The sequence below is a fragment of the Lynx canadensis genome, chromosome D4, assembly GCF_007474595.2.
Source record: "Lynx canadensis isolate LIC74 chromosome D4, mLynCan4.pri.v2, whole genome shotgun sequence".
Classification (NCBI taxonomy): Eukaryota; Metazoa; Chordata; class Mammalia; order Carnivora; family Felidae; genus Lynx; species Lynx canadensis.
Window position 1 is genome coordinate 76,133,256 of NC_044315.2, and position 17,437 is coordinate 76,150,692.

Below are 17,437 nucleotides of genomic sequence, written 5' to 3' on the forward strand. Positions count from 1 at the left end.
AAATTAGAATATATTTTGAACTGAATGAAAATGAAAACTCAATTTATCAAAAATTGGTAAGCCACTAAAGCAGTAGTTAGGGGGAATGCTTATAAGAAAAATCTCAAAACAATAACCTCAGCTACTACCTTAAAAATCCAGGAAAAAGAGGAGTGAACTAAATCCAGTTAGCCAAAGAAAAGAAATAATAAAGATCCCAACAGAACACAATGAAACGGGTAACAATAGTGAAAACAGATAAAACCAAAGTTGACTGGCTTGAGAAAGTAAATAAATTACATAACCTTTGAGCCAGATTGATCAGAAAGAGAGAGAGAGAGAAAGGCAAACTGCCAAAATCAAGAATGAGAGAGAGATCGCTATAATTTCTAAATTTCCATGGGTATTAAAAGACTAATTATAGAATGTTATGAACAATTTTTTGCCAGTAAATTTTATAACCTACATGAAATGGCCAAATTCCTTGAAACACACAAGCTATAATCTGAATAGCCTTGTATCTATCAGACAATTAAATTGGTAGTTAAACCTTCCCACAGGGAAAGCTCCAAGCCCAGGTTTTTTCACTGGTGAATTCTATCAAATAATTAAGGAAGAAATACTGCTAATTCTACCCAAACTGTTAGAAAATGGGAAAGGAAGGAAATATTTTGCGAGGGCAAATTTACGTTGCGAGGCCAGAATTAATCCTGATAATAAAAACAGACAAAAGCATTACAAGAAAACTACAGATCAGAATCTCTCAGGAACATAGATGCAAAAAATTCGCAACAAAATTTTAACACATCAAATCCAACAATATGTAGAAAGAAAAAAAAAGATAATGCATCATGACCATGTGGGATTTACTTACTCTCGAAATGTAAGGTGTTTTTTTTTTATCATCTGGAAATCCATCAATGTAATTTATCATATTTTTAAATGTAATCTATAATATTCACAAAGAAACAAACTATATGATCATTTCAATAGGCAGAAAATTCAACATCCATTTCTAATTCAAACAAAAAAATCTCTCAGCAAACGAGTATTCAGTTTTCCATCATGAAGTCTGATGTTACATAAAGAATAAGCACGGTGCTGGAGTGAGATTTGGTTATAAAGCCGGACTCTACTAGGTACTGGTTGTAGGACTTTGGCAAAATCTCACACCTCTCTGGGTGGGATCCATTTACTTGATCTGTAAGCAAGGCTGCTAATCATTTGGAGAGTGAAGTTAGAAAAATGACGGCACTTGTTCCTCTGACCCCCGCCCTCCCCAAATCAATTTCAACAGGTAGCCATGCAGAAAAATACATCCGCAAGAACTAAAGTTTCTAGGTAAGGGATTATAGCACTTGGGTGAGGCACAAAAACAGGAAAAGCAATAGTAAGCAGGTTAAGAAAGATAAGATTCACTATCATAACCTCCCCCAAGATGGGACAGACCAATTCAGAGAGAGAAATCCTCCCTGTGGAAGGAGAGAGAAGTGTGTGCGTGGCTTCACCAAGAACCCTGTACCCGCTATTGAGGCCCCAGAAGCTTTCACGGCACCAGGCTCTCACGAACTCAAGCTTCCAACCCATCCTGGTGCCTGCCAGTTCCTACAGCTCCAGGGGTCCCTGTGGGCCAGGCTTCACTTGGTTCCAGTGATGACTGGGCACAACCCAAGAATACAATACACGCTCACAGAAAATTGGTTAGTTTGCCATGTATCTAAACCATATTCTCAATGATGCTTCATTGTTAATTAAATTGACAGTGCCTTCAGATACAGTCAGCCTATGCCTGACTACCACAGACCCAGACTCCTGGCCTGCCTTGAAGCCAAACCCGCCCCCACACAGCCAATCTCCAGGATGGCACAGCTTCCTGGCTCTATCAGACATTCAGAATTCAAGGAGAGCAACTCAGAGTCCCAACCAAATGTAGCACTCTGAAGAGTCCCTTTTCTCATCTCCTCCCGAATGCGTGAATCATTTCCAAATCCCTCTTCCCCACCACTGAAGACAGCTATCTCACTAGAGATGGTATGTCTCACTAGAAAAGACAATTCCTTGAGTTTATCTCCGTCCCAGAAATTATATACTTACAGACTCTGTTATTCAAACATGTGACCTGTAGGCCTTTCCAAGCAGAAAAGGTTAAATCCTTTTCTAAATTAACACTTAGATATATGACTTTAACGATCCATCTCAGAGAATCAGAAATTCTTTCCAACTACAATTTAGTATCTTTCCCCACTGAAAAAATCATATAAAAAGGCATACAGGTGTGGGCACCAGGTGACAATCACAAAACAAAGAAATCTCAAATGCCTTCCCACATCAGATGACAGTAAGTCTCCAAATCCATTTCTCTCCTCTGTCGCGCCACCCCAACAAAATGCGAAGTCATGGGCTTCCTACTTACCTGTATAGAGGTCTGTATCTGTGTATTCATCCACCTTCTTGTGCTGCAGAATATAGTCAGAGACCTTGGTCCCAATAGCTGGTTGAACATCCACCCACTCCAAGGAGACCACTGTGCTGGAGGGCTCTACTGTTGGGGACAGACGAAGCCTAGAAAGGGTGACAGGGAAGGTTGGTCATTTCCCAGTCAGCATTGTCTGGGCTCCAAAAACGTGTGCACATCTCAAGATTAAAAGCACAGGATTCACCCTAGGCTCAAATCCTGTTTCAACCCACCAACAAGCCTTTGTATGGACTCTGGCAATTCATTATACCTCTTTCAGTCTCCATTTCCTTATCCATAAAACAGGGTTATGAATAGCTACCTTTCAGGATCAGTGTGGGATCCAGTAAATTAACCCAAGCATATGATATATGCTCAAAGAAAATTGATTTTTCCATGCATCTAAACCATATTATCAATGATGCTTCGTTGTTAATTAAATTCACAGTGCCTTCAGATACAGTAGGCTCAACCTTCCTGCCATTCTCTCCAATCCCCCAACAGATCATTCAGATCTATAACATCTTTAAATCAACACTCCCTCAGAGAGGGCAGGAGTCCCAGAGAATCCTTTTATAAGTTACAACACAGCACAACGATTGAAGGTCAGAACTGGAAAAGTCCTTAGAGGCTGGGAAGTTCAATCACCTCATTTCACAGGTAGGGAAGCAAGGAAAAGAAAAACTATTTGTGAAAAGTTACAGCATGTTGGGCACAGAACTATGACGGTAATTTCCTTGTGCCCAGCCCAGATTCCTTCTCTATTTCCATTACACTACCTCTTCAAGAACTATCTTATGGTGTAATCTCCCCAACACACACAAAGGGATGTTATGGGCCTCTGGTTCCCCCATATTGGCTCTTGCTCCTCTCTCCTATGCTCCTCACAGCACTGTCTTAATCACACTGCATCAGTTGAGATGATCTTCTCTTACTTCCCTGAATGCTGAATTTCCCACATTGGGGCTTTCACATGTGTTCCTCCTTTTGCTTGAACCACGATGGTGCCATTTGTTGCCTGGAAAACTACTCTGATTCAGGTCTTTTCAGAGAGGCTTCCCTCCCTCCCCTCCAACTAATGCACCAACCACATTATTCTCTCCTAGCACCTCTTCGTCTTTCTCTCATATATTTATTAGCTTTTTGAGCTGTATCATATTTTCCTGTTTTTGCTTTGATATCTATCCCCTCACTAAAGGGTCAGCTCCCTAAGTGCACAGACTGTCTTATTCACTGATGAATTCCCCAGTGCCTGACACACAGCAGGTGTTCAGAAATTATTTGTTGAATGAATGAATTAAATGACATTTCTTAGACAACATTCTACACCCTCCTTACCTCAGTAGCCCCAGTGACCAACACAGGAACTGATTAAGCAGCTGTCAGTGCCCAGTAAACGTCTCCTAAACAGATGAGCGCGGAAGTAATGATAAATGGAGGGGATCATTTAAAAAATCTGGTTTCTATTCTCCCCAAACACTCTGCTTTCTCAAAGGAGGAGGCAGGTCACAGAGACTTCAGGGATCTGGTGATGCACTCGGGGACAGGACTGTGAGTCCATGAAAGGGGTGGCCAGAGGAAGAGGGACCAAGCACACATACGTACACTGGCTGTGGGAGGGGGCTGCAGTTGGGGAGCCCACTGGCATCAAAGGCGCTGAGGTCACATCTGCACCAGTCATCGATCACATCCCCTTTTCCAGAGCACCAGTAGGAGCTCATCAGTGCGCTCTTGAAGGCCTGGAATAAAGAAGGGCAGAAGAGATGATGACGATCATGGTGGAGAGATTGAGAGTGAAGATCCCAGGGACCAGAGTTGACCCAAGCTTCAGAGCAACCCACCTAGGCACAGGACACCGTGTCTTTCCCAAAGACCTAACACTCTGCCGCCAGGTTCTCCCATTCTGAGCCATTCTCTCCCCCAGGCAGCCAGAATGGTCACTGAGGCAGGACAGTGGTAACAGCAACTGCTGAGAACCTCCTCTGGGGCCCAGCACTCTACCTGAATTAAATTATGTAGTCTTCTCCACCCCATGCAATCGATATCACAATTATTATTATCGTCATTTCCCACTCTACCCATTGGAGTACTGAGGTCCACAGAAATAACTTGTCTGAGGTTCACAGCCAGTAACATGATGGAGCTGGGAATCTCATGAAAACAGTCTGGGCCCAGGCCCTGCCCCTCCCCACCCCTTTTTAATTGAAGTATAATTAACAGTGTTATATTAGTTTCACGTGTACCACGTAAGGATTCCACAATTCTACACACTACTCAGTGCTTAGCACAGTAAGTAAAGTCACCAGACTTCTTGCAGATGTTTGGTCCATCTCACCTCCCCATGTGGAAACCTTCAGAGGCTCCCCCCAAGGCCCTCAGGATAAAGCCTAAGCTCCTTACTCTAGCTCCTGGTGGCTTCCACGGGCTCATCGTTCACACTCCTGAGATGTTCCCTTACATGCTAATGTCCACCCTCATGCCACCTCTAACATTCTCACCACAGTAAATTCCTATGAAAAGCGTGCTCTAAGTTAGGAGACAACAAATTCCTTCTGTAAAGGGCCAGATAGCAAATAGTTTTGGCTTTGTGGCCAGGTAGTCTCTGCCACAATTAACTTAGCTTTGCCTTTGTAGCCCACAAGCGACAGAGATACTTTAAATGAACGGGCATGATTGTGTTCTGATAAAACGTTATTGACAAAGACAGGAACAGGCCAAATTTGGTCTAGGTCCACAGTTTGCTGACCCTTCCTCTCAATGATGATAAATGTTCTATAGAATTGCAATGTGCCTCGTTGTCTTTTTATTTAAAAAGATTTCTTTTCTCCCTGCTAGAATATTCCCTACTCCCCTTCCTTGTACTCCGAGGAAGGAAATATCCCTTTATTCTGGGACTAATTCTTAAGTCTTGAATCATTCCCCTCTTCTGGACGCCATAACACGCTAGACCACACCTATTGTCACCTTCCCTTGCCTGTCTCATCCAACAGATTCTGATCACACCAAGGGTACGGGCCATGCCTTATTCACACAAGTATTCTCACAGGGCCCAGCACCGATATCTAGTCAATATTTACTGAATAAATAAATGGACACCGAAAAACATCATCAAGCTCATGTTCAGGTTCAGGTGTGCTTCACGCTGTAGTCACTCCATTTACACTAATGTTTCAAGGCACTGAGGATTCATCTCTTTTTTAAACTTAGAGAGCATTGATCTCTTTTCTCTTTGCCAGGTAACGGACCCTATGTCCTTTCTTTTTCTTTTATGTTTGTTACTTTCTGTGTACTTTTTAAATTTTTAAAATTTTTATTTACTTTTTTGAGAGAGAGTGTGAGAGGGGGAGGGGCAGAGAGTGAATGAGACACAGAATCGGAAACAGGCTCCAGGCCCCGAGCTGCCAGCACAGAGCCTCTTTGTACTTTTTATCAACGTTTATTTATTTTTGGGACAGAGAGAGACAGAGCATGAACGGGGGAGGGGCAGAGAGAGAGGGAGACACAGAATCGGAAACAGGCTCCAGGCTCCGAGCCATCAGCCCAGAGCCTGACGCGGGGCTCGAACTCACGGACCGCAAGATCGTGACCTGGCTGAAGTCGGACGCTTAACCGACTGCGCCACCCAGGCGCCCCTCTTTGTACTTTTTAAATGAAAGTGTCACACTGCCTATAACCAAGGACACCTGATTACCCAGGTGTCACTTTTTCCATCCTACGTTGTGAAAAGACTCAGGTGTAACATGTTTGTGTAAAGTAGGTCTGGGGTCTGCCTCCTTAGCTACCCAACACACAGATACAAAAGGAGGTAAGTAGCAAGGATGCTATTGTCACACCGTACGTGGCTGTCCTGCAGATCTGCCTCTTGTTTCAATAGTATTCGGCCAGAACAGACCCAGGGACACCCCTTCTTCCAGCCTCTGACCACCCTCCAACCTCTTCCAGTTACAACCTTCAGAACCATCTTCTCAGCCATCCTCTGTCTGTCTCCAGGACCAGGCAACACTGCATTCTGAGCTTAGCTCCTTATTGCCAAACAAACATGAGCTCTCAGATTCTTCAGAGTTATTCTGTCAAAGTGGAGGCTGCCATTGACCACCGTTAGCCCTAACCACTAGGGTTAGGGTCAATATGCATCTGTGGGCCTCCTACACCTACCTCTCTCTGGGCTTCTATTTCCACCTTGACAGTGTAGCTCGGGAGGGTATGCGCCACTTCTTTTGCAAGTCGGCTGAGCAGAAATGCAAAGGCACTGAGTGCTTCTTGAAGATGCAAAACTAGCTTCTTGAAGGGCAAAACGTGCCCTCCTCCAAAGCATTCAAAAGCCTTTCCAAGATGAGTGGAGAAAAACTCTAGACACAATGGAGGTTCTGAAGAAGAACCTGAACCAGGCCCTCTTGAAGCTGCCTGCCCTGTGTTCTGCCCAAGCAGGCCCCCATCTCTGTGACTTCCTGGAGAACCACTTCCTAGATGAGGAGGTGAAACTCATCAAGAAGATGGTGACCACCTGACTCACCTTATCAGGCTCGCTGCTCCCCTAGCTGGGCTGGGCAACTATTTCTTTGAAAGGTTGACCCTGAAGCACAACTAGAAGCAACTGGAGCCCAGCAGCCTTTGAGGACCCTCCCCTGACATCCCCCTGGTGTCGGAGATTCTGCCTGAGCCTCTCCCTGCAACCATTAGGCAGCCTTTTAACCACCCCAGATCCCTTTCCCAAGCCAAAGGCCAAAAGGAAACAATAAAGCTTTTTAGAGGAAAAAACAAACAAAACAAGAATGCTATTGTATTAGCCTCTACCACATTTCTCTAAGTGACTCTGATGAGGAGGCCCCAATACTCCTGCTGTGTGTTTTCACCCATATTCTCCACTAGGGAATAAACAAATGACTAATTTATTCTGAATTTAGAGTAATGATCTAAAGAAACAAAGAAGACCAGGGCACCTGGGACGCTCAGCAGGTTAAGCGTCCAACGTCGGCTCTGGTCATGGTCTCATGGTTTGTGGGTTCGAGCCCCATATCGGGCTCTGTGCTGACAGCTCAGAGCCTGGAGCCTGCTTCGGATTCTGTGTCTCCCTCTCTCTCTCTGCCCCTTCCCTGCTCACACTCTGTCTCTCTCTCTCTCTCTCTCTCTCAAAAATAAATAAACATTAAAAAAAATTTAAGTAAAGAAACAAAAAATTATAGTGAAAGCTAATGTTCATGAAGCATGTAATACAGCATACACTTTAAGGGCATTAGGGTTGCCCTTAAAGGGTTGCCAGAGTCAGTAAACAAAAATACAGGATGCCCAGTTAAATTCAAATTTCAAGTGAACAACAATATTTTTTTAGTATATTTCTCTCAACATTTGCATATGCACCTAGCACTCTTCCTACTACAAATCAGAACCTATGTTAGAAACAAATGTCCGCTGCTCTACCAGCACAGGGTGGGGGTGGGGGTGGGGGTCTCTTGAGGACAGAAAGCAATGGGATCACATGAGGTCATGCTGACTGATGGACTTTCTTCCTCCATTTGCAGGTTCCCCTTTACTACAATTAACGTGCAAAATGGCTCTGGGCATAAGATTCTGTAACATCTCCAGCCAGTACTAAGGGCTTACTTACTACCATAATGGTGAAATCTGGGGCCATGGATGAAAGTGACCCAGATGGTAAGAGACTGCTTTGACTCTAGCAATGAGAGGAGAGAGAACATCCTGTTTTGTTTGTGTATGTGTTTTTGTTTTTGTGTGAGTGTGTGTTTTGTAATCAAGAGTCGCTTGAGCTTGTGGAAAACAAAACAGGAAATCTCTCTGGACTTTGTGAGTTTCACCATCCAAGCTGCTCTTGGGAAGAAATCCTGCCTGCGAGTCTCCTCATCTACTGGCTCTTTCCCAAACCATGAGGAACAGAATGGGGACTGGTGCAATGGCCAGGCAAACCCTGGAGAGAGCACAAACATACCCTGATAAAAGGCCTACATCAAAGAGGGAGCCCTGGCTAGGCAGCAGAAACCAGCAAGGCATCAGGGCAGCATCACTCTTTCCTTGTCTCCAGCCCTTGCAACATCCCATCCCGAATCCAATTAGATCCCAGGGGAGGAGAATCATAGAAAGTTCCAGCTTCAAGGGATTCTGTAAATCATCTAATCTAATCCATTTGACAGATCAGATACAGTGGCTCAGAAAGGCTAGCTGGCTGGCCCACGGTGAGAGAGCAACTCTGTGATGAAATGATTCTATTCCTCCATTTAATCGTAAAACGACCCTTTGAGATAGAGGTCCTATCCCCATTCACAAAGGAGCATGGAAGAGAATCCTGGCATCCTGGACTTCCCCAGGTCACACAGCAACAATAAATGCCAAGATTTCATCCAAAACATCCTTTTCAGCTGCTCTGTTTGAATCACGTGCTTATGTTCTGTTTGCATGCCTGTGCATGGGTGTGTGTGTGTGTGTGTGTGTGTGTGTGTGTTTGTGTGTTCTCAGAGGAAAATGAAACCTTACACTGGAGGCATTGTTGACTTCTGGCTTTTGAGTCAGTGCAGAGACTGAAGAAACAAATCCTGTACTTAAACAAGGGTAAGGACTACATTTGCATGATCATTCGTTTTCATAACAAAGAAATGCTTCCAACTTCTGGCTAATTAGCTAGCAAACCAAAAGGGGCAGGAGGAGTAAACAGCCACAAAAATGTTAAGCAATCAAAATAAACTAAGATTTATTTCTGACTCGATGGTTACTTTCCTATTTGAACTTGCCTCGTTCAAATTATTGAGTTATTCCTCTCTTTAAGCCTTAATTTCTCCATCTGTAAAATGAGGATGCAAAAGATATATTTTTGAAGGTTTACTTAAGTTCAGTAAACATTCACTGAACTTCCTACTCCATACCATCTGCTGTCTGGATGCTAAGAAATGAGGTGAACACGATGCAGTAGCTAACTTCAAAGGACTCATAGTGTAATGAAGACACAAACAATCGCAATGAATACGGTTCAAATGCTATGAAGTAGTACACAGAGAAGGCTGTAGGAATACCAAGGAAGGGACTCCTCCAGCCTTAGAATGTTGACAATGTCTTAGGAATCCTAACTTTAGTACTCTGTATTTGATTAAGATACTTGGGACCATCCATATAGAATGTCACTGAGCCCGTGAATTAAATTCCATACTCTATACTTACAATGACTGTATTTTTTACACTAAAAGTCAGACTCAGAGGCTGACACCAAGTTTGTTGTTTCTGATTTTGAGATGATTCTGAGATGATTTTTCTGACCAAAAAGATGCCCTGAAGTCCTCACTCAAAGCTTAATGGATTTTGTTATCCCCACAGTGCTATTAAGATTGGTCTTGTGGCTGTCCAATCATTTTCTCTAGGCAACTGTCATAGCCTCTGGACTGGCCTTCGAGCCCCAAGGTCACCTTTTCAGCACCTCCTCTCCCAGCTTTCTAAAACATTCCTGCTTAGTACACTCTCTTGCCCAGATTCCTTCAAAATCCCACCTCCTTCTGGTTAAAGTCTCTCTCTGCTTCTTAACCTGACATTCAAAATCCTTTGTTGTTCAGCCTGTGGCTCCTCTCCCTTCTCCTCCCCACTGCACCCACTTTATGATCTGGCACATGCCAAGCCTTCTCTTATGCTATGCCTTTGTTCTGTATTGCCCTTTCCCCACTTTTTTCTCCTTGCTGAATTCCAGGAAACCTTTTGTCCACCAGGACCCTGCCATACTTGAGGAATTTTGTCCCTATACCTCCTCTCAATTTTTTCCCATTTCCTTGCAGTTTGCTTACTTATGTGTCCTTCTTACTTATTATACTGTGAACTCCTCCAGCCCAAGATAATATATTTGATTAATCACTGTGCCCCTGGCTCTAAGCAAAAGAGCAACACATAGTAGGGTCCCCAAAATGGGTGTTAAATTCCACAGATACGTACTAGGATGCTCTGCCAGGTATTAAGCTTATATACTTGCTGTTACTTTTCTTTTCTAGCAAAAGAGATGACAGAAATGCAATTGGTCACCATAAAAAGACTGACTCTCCATGAAGCCATTGAAAGTGCACTGGGGTGGGGGATGGAAGGAGAGAGAATCTCTTCTGGAGACATCTGGAATCACTGCTTGGAGGAGAGTAGGTTGATAGCTTTTTGCCAGAGGAGTGCTTGGGTCTAAAATAAGAAGCTCCTAGGTCCCTAGAGAAAGAGGGAGGAGGAGCAATGGGAATGGTTGACATCCTAGCTTTGTAGGGAGACTAATTCCTGAGCCCCTGTGGACCACGCGTTTGATTGGTCAGGAGGGACTAGGATTGATGAACACAGAAATAATTGAAGAGGACATCATAGGAGCGCTTGTACAGAGGCAGAAATCATGGTTTCCAGCTCAGCCTGGACCTCTGGGATAGAACCTACCCGGGCCATTTGCCATCCAGTCATCAGCACACCCACTAGCAGTGGCTGCAGGAGGTGCCAATCACTCATTTTCCCAGCAGACAGAGGAGTTGGAGACCAGGGACCAGAGCCCCCATTCTTTGGGAATAGAATAAAACACTGTTGGTGTGCCCTGATCTTGAGGAGATTGGCTGGTCATCTTGTTATCAATCAATGACTGCAGAATTAAGCAGCCTGTGTGAGAATACATTTGGGGACAGAAGTGAATAATGTCTGGGGACTGAAATTTTCTTATTCTGCAACAGAGCAGGAAGGCAGGGATAGTGACTTTAAAACATGCCCCTAGATATCGCTGATGTTTCCTTCAACATGACATGCAATCTAGGTTCTCCCCCCTTGGGTCTGGACTCTAACTGCAGCCCAAAGAATCAATACTGCTTCAATTTCTGGCCCCGAGTCTTGAGAAACTGGCAGCTTCCACATTATGTCTCTTGGGATATTCACTCTTGGAGCCCAACCACCATGCTGTGAGGAAGCCCAGACCACATGGAGAGGCCACATGGAGGTATTCCAGCCAATGGACCTAACTGAGGCCACAGCCAACAGCCGGGGTCATCTGCTGGATATGTGAGCGTGGACGTCTTTGAGATACCTCCAGCCACAGCCACCAGCTGACTGCACCCACATGAGAGAGCCAAGTAAGAACTACTGAGGTCAGCCCAGTCAACCCCCAGAACCATTAGAAAGACTAATAAAATGATCACCATTGGTTTAAGTCAACAATTTCTGGGATTACATGGCAATAAACAACGGGGGCAGCAGGTAATTTACCTCTGACAATGGTGAAAGATTGCTTAGAGGAGGTAGCAACTAGGGGACAGCCAAGCAAAGGGAAGTACAAACCTTAGACTAGAGGGCTCTGACACGCATATGCACATACTCAATGCCACAGATCCCTGGTATGTCAAATCTAGAAGACTCCTGAAAGGTGATGCTGATCTTCACAATTCTGCAGACCAAGAGGCCCAAAGAGGGGAAGAGACTTGTCCAAGTTTACACCACAAGAATCTGGCAGAAAACAAACCAAGTTTCTCATCTCAGTAACAGTCACTACATGAGGCTGCCTACCTTTGGACCTGGTTCAAGCCACTCATCGGCTACGCTGCTAGACAGGAAACATAGTAACAACACTCGCTGAGAGTGTACTAAGCACTTTGATACACATGATCTCACTTAATCTTGTTGCCTTAGAAGGCAGATTCTGTTGTTACTGTCCCCATTTTACAGGTGAAGAAACTGAGGTTCAGAGGGTGCAATAGTCTATTCAAAGTTACCAATTAAAAAGTGGTAGAACAAGAACTTGAACTCAGGTCATTTGATCCTGTAATCCATTCTGTCAGCCATGACCATCATGAGCAATATTGTCACCGACTAGAGTAGCCAAGCACTTTTACACTTTCCATGTGTTACTCCTCACAAAAACTCTAAGTACTTTAGATATATCGGCTCATTTAATTTTCCAAACAATCTGTGAGGTAGGTAGAATTATCATGTTCCATTTTACATTTGTACCCAGGGTCATGGGGCTGGTCGGTGACACAGTCGTGATTTGAACCCAGGAAATCTGGCTCTAGAGCTTGCGCTCTGAAATATAAAGCCTCCAAATACACACTCTGATGGAGACAATCCATGTTTTTAAATATGATTTTCACCGCTGATTCCCTCCACCTTTAGTAGATATTGAGGTCTTCACTGTATCCATATGAATAGACTAATGAAAATGCCATCTGTAATTTCCATTTCTGTAAGTCAAATGTCAGTAATGTCACACAGTTCAATGTAATAGCAGCCACAGGAGTGAATAAAATTCCACAGGAAGAGGAGATAGAGCATGAAAAAAGCCAAGCGACAGGAGAATCCCAGGGACTCTAACCTTTTCCGACTAACTTGCTATGTGGCCTCAGTAAGTCATTTACCCTCTCTGGGCCTTATTGTCACTCGTAATTTCTTCAACTTATGTACACACTGCACAGTATTGCTGGTTCTGATAATGTGTCCTGATTTGTGTCCGGGATTTTACTTTTCCTCATAACTGCCCACGGTTTTCCCATCCCCTTTAAAACTTCCTATCTTAGATGTACTGTCTGAGCTCCTTTAAAAGTTCCTTCCAGCAGACAGAACTATGGAGACAGTAAAAGGATCAGTGATTGGCAGGGGCTGGGGGGAGGGCACGAATGGACAGAAGGAGCACACAGGATTTTTGGGCATTTCAACTGTTCCGTAGGATACTATCATGGTGGATGGGTGTCATTATACATCTGTCAGAACTCGGAATGCACACCAAGAGCAAACCCTCACGTAAACCATGGACTTTGGGTAACAAAGATGTGCCAGTACAGGTTCATCAGTTGTAACAAATGCACCATAGTGCTGAGGGATTATGATGTGGTATGGGGGAGACTCTGTGTTGTGGGGGGGCAGGGGGTATATAGGAACTCTTTGTACTTTATGCCCAGTTTTGCTGGGAACCTAACACTGATCAAAAGAAAATAAAGTCTATACTTCACCCCCCCCGATAGCTAACATGCTTTCTGCGGAAGAGGTCACACGGGCGATGAGCATGCCATGGATGGTTTCTGAATACAGGGAGGGGTATCATGAAGGGAAGAGACACCTGTTAAGCACATCCTTACTCTGTCCTGGTGCTAAGGCATCTATCTGTCAGCTCTCCTATGTCTCTCAACACCTGGTGCATGCTACAGCTCTCACCGTCTGCAGTAATCCTTCTAGACGAGCAAGTGTAGGACCAGAGAAGAGAAGACAGCAGCCCAGCGTTCCCCAGATAGAACACAATCGAGCAGAGAGTCTCCAACTCCAAACCCAAGCTTTGCCCCCTGACTTCCCTTGTCCCGCTCCTCATTTTCAGCTTCTGAGTCAGACCCCTCTATTCACAAGGCCACACAGTGGAGGAATACTAACCGGCAAGGACCCATTTCCTATATGAGAAATTGTGCCGCTCAATCTATGGCTCTATAAATCACAGAAATGACACGTAATTTCCCCTGTCAGGATAAACTTCGCTTTTCAAGCCATTCTCCCCTGAATGATGAGAGCCCAACAGAACAGCTTGTTAATCTGGGTGACAGGGGGAAGACATTTAAAGCCAGCCAAGCCCCCCTTCTTGCCACACTTACTTCTGCTAATGAAAAAATATTAGAGAAATAAATATACAACCCACTGAGATGCTCCAGCATGGGGCACTGTCAGCTGTCTGTTTCTCAAGATGTACAGAGACAAGATGGTAAGGTTATATGATCCTCAGGCAAGGAGCTATTTTTCTTGTCAGTGCACCCCATACTTCAGTTCCCATCCATCTCAGGTAGAGGACGGAGTGCTAGGTTTCAACGCATTAAAAATAACAGTGAGCGGACTTGAGCACAACTATATGCCAGACACAGTGCTCATTGTTTTCCAGGAAGAGAAGCATTTTATTTGCACAGGAATGCCATGATTTGGGTATTTCTATCACTCTCATTACACAGAGGATGAGACCAAAGCCCCAGGGACTCTGGGTTCCTTTCCTATGTTACATAGACAATGTTTGGCAGAGCAAAATTAAATCTCAAGCTCCTCCCATTCCTAAATACATCACCACTTCCAGCTAATTTAATCCTGAAATAAGCCAGTATACTGGGTTGTACTAAATGTTTGAAAAAGTTGAAACTTAAAGTTTGGCTCAACATGAACAAAGGACTTGAACAATGTGACAAATCTAGGATAATTCAGAGTTAGGATTCAAACACCAAGCTGATTCCCGAGACCGAATACTTCTTCTCTGCTCCAGTCATTTTTTCTAAATACTGAAAACAGGTGAGGTTTGAGGGGCGTGGCATATTCTCAGGGTGAGCCAGGGTGACTGGTTAACCTTGTTTTGTTCAGTCCTAAGTCCTCACTGGCAAGAACAACGCTCCAAAGTGTGTTTCCAGGAACATGAGTTCAATGGGATGCTGATTTTAAGTTAAAAAAAAAAATTGAGAGTGGTTGGAGAGGTTGTCTCTGTGGTCAAGTACACTTGGAAAAGACTGGATTTAAAAAGATAAGATTGCTCTACATGGAACTTTTCAGAGCCATTTATATGCTAGTGGTCAGTGGGAAACCCTAAGAAGGTAATGCATAAAATGCAGCATTTCCCAAACGTCACTGTCTACAGAACGTTTTCCCCCCCACCAACATGGCATCTTGGTATCTGGTACTTGCCAGAGTCTTCTCCATATTGTGCTAACCTCGATTCTAGGCTGGATACAAAGCTCTCTGCCAAGAGCTTCTCAGGAAAGACAGCTCATCCCAGCTCTGTCAGCAACTGTGCAACTTTGGCCAAGTCAGCCTCCCTCTCTGGGACTCAGTTGTCTCGTCTATAAAATAAGGGTGTTGAATATTCTTATTTCAGAGGCCCTAACCTTCCGGCAACACCATGAGCACTAGAAGGACCCGTAACTCACACTGATACTGCTCAGACTCCTGTTGAATCTTCCCCAGGCATCCAGTTCAGATGCTTGCAGACTAAGCCGTAGGCCACTCTGATGACCTGAGCCCTCCATGATTGGCCTCCCTGGCCACAGAGCCTGCCATATCCCACTAGGTGGCTCGGAGTCATCTGGATGCCTCTGTGCTGATGTCGGGCCCTCCGAATCTCTGCTCCTTCCAGCATCACCTCTTGCCACCACTCTTTTCAGACTCTATTCTCCAGCCATGCTTTCTCACCTCTAGCCATTCACATGCTATTTCCTCTCAAGGAACTCTTCCCCCATCCCATAATTTCCCCCACCGAGTGATCTATCAATTCTGTTTGGGAATGAGCTCTTCCAGGGAACATTCTCCAACCCCCTAAAGCTGGAATAGACCTCTTCCTTTGTAATACATCTTCTCCCACCTTCCCCTGTCATAAAACTTATTCTACTGTGTTATATTTTCTTGTCTGTTTCATTGCTCATCTGTCTCTCCTAATAGACTGTGTACAAACTGAGGTCGGAACTCTCCTGTCTGCTTTATTATTTAACCCCTAGCACCTGACATAGAGTAGAGGGGCTCAGTAGTTGATTAATCAATTGGTTTATCATAAATGAGCTAATGCTAAGAGCCCTAATCTTGTATCTCTTATCCCTTCACCCCCGGTTGGCCTTAGCTTAGAAGATTTCTCTTCTGCCTAGGGCCTTAGGATAATTCTCTGTTTCTTAACCTTTTCCATGCTCCTACCACATGCTAACTTTTTTTCTAAGACCAGCACAGGAGATCTAAAAGCCAAAGCTCTCGATTTTTAAAAACTTTCCATATCCTCCAGTAAAATATGGAAGGGATTTTGTTGTTGTGGTGGTTTGTTTGTTTGTTTGTTGTTTGTTTTATCTTTTCACACAAAGAATCCCAAATATCAGAAAGGACCAGGACAAAATTACTTTGAAGTCTCTTTCCTAAATATTTATGCAAATTGCAAATTCTACTCTACAATAGACTTGAGTTGGTTTTCATATTAAAACAATGACATTTTTTTCCCCTCAAAATGTTTCTCATAGGGTGATATTTGGGCCTCTTCCCTCATTAATGACTGGAAGCACTTATTAGAACTTCAGATTCCCAGGTCAAACTCAGCAGCACTGAACCAGAATCCCGAGTGAGGTGCTGCAGAATCTGATTTAATATACTCGCAGGTGATTCTTGTATACTATTTGTTCAAGAATCTCGTCTCTCTTTATCCTGTGGCTTTGGAGATATCTTTGCATATCATAGTGTATCCCTCCTGGATTAAGGTACTCTGGTTTGAGAATAAAAACCTACCTACAGGATTTTATTTTAATAGTTACCTTTCAGGTATCAGATACAAAGAACAGTTTGGCAGTCATGTTTGAACTAAATAACCTTGTTGCTTTAGCCAAGGGTGGTGGGAGCAAAATTCATTATTTGGCCTAAATTGGACTGATTAGATATTTTTGCTAGGAATTTAGATTCAAAGGGTCATTGGTCTGTGAGTGCTTGAACTGGCATGAGATACAAAGCTAGACTTGGCTCTGGGGTCTTGGCATGCTGAGCTACTTTCACAGAGACCAGAAAATATAAGAAAGGGAGTTAGAGAGAGAGAGAGAGACAGACACAGAGAGAAGCAGAGACGGAAGGCTTTGGAGTTACTTCTGAGAGTGGTTTCCTAGATGCTGGGGCTCTGCTGTGTTCTCTGTCCATGAGAAGTCACTATATCATTATAATAATTTCTCCAATTTTTTTCCCTCAGATGTTTTAGTGGGTTTCTACTTCTTACCAACAGAAGGGCAAGTATAAATATTCTGTTCTTGGCCTGGCACACAAGGCCCTTCCTACAGAGATGGCAATCTTTCTAGCCTCATGCCCCACCACCGAGTATACCCCAGTCCTACATACCAGTGACACTAAACCACCTGTCACAAACCAGACAAGCAACAAACTCTTCTCAGCTTAGAATGCTTTTCTTCCACTCTACCTTTGGTCACATCACCCTCATTCTCTAAGACTTATCAACAACTGCAATCTTCTCCAGAAACCCCTTTCTGGTTTCCCAGCTCCCACTGCACCTTGGACAACGTATCTGCTAGTGAGCTACAATATTTTACT

The 17,437-nt window shown here is 43.9% G+C and overlaps 1 protein-coding gene and 1 pseudogene across 1 annotated transcript in view; one reads left to right on the forward strand and one right to left on the reverse strand.

Annotated features, from left to right (window-relative positions):
* Positions 1 to 17,437, reverse strand: part of ASTN2 (astrotactin 2) — a 754,139-nt gene that overhangs the window by 150,193 nt on the left and 586,509 nt on the right. The window contains exons 17-18 of the mRNA XM_032595525.1: positions 4,040 to 4,173; positions 2,393 to 2,541 (exon numbers count right to left, since the gene is read on the reverse strand). Of these exons, the coding sequence (XP_032451416.1) occupies positions 2,393 to 2,541; positions 4,040 to 4,173 (283 nt within the window). The remainder of the gene's footprint in view (positions 1 to 2,392; positions 2,542 to 4,039; positions 4,174 to 17,437) is intronic.
* Positions 6,474 to 7,022, forward strand: LOC115499627 (annotated as a pseudogene).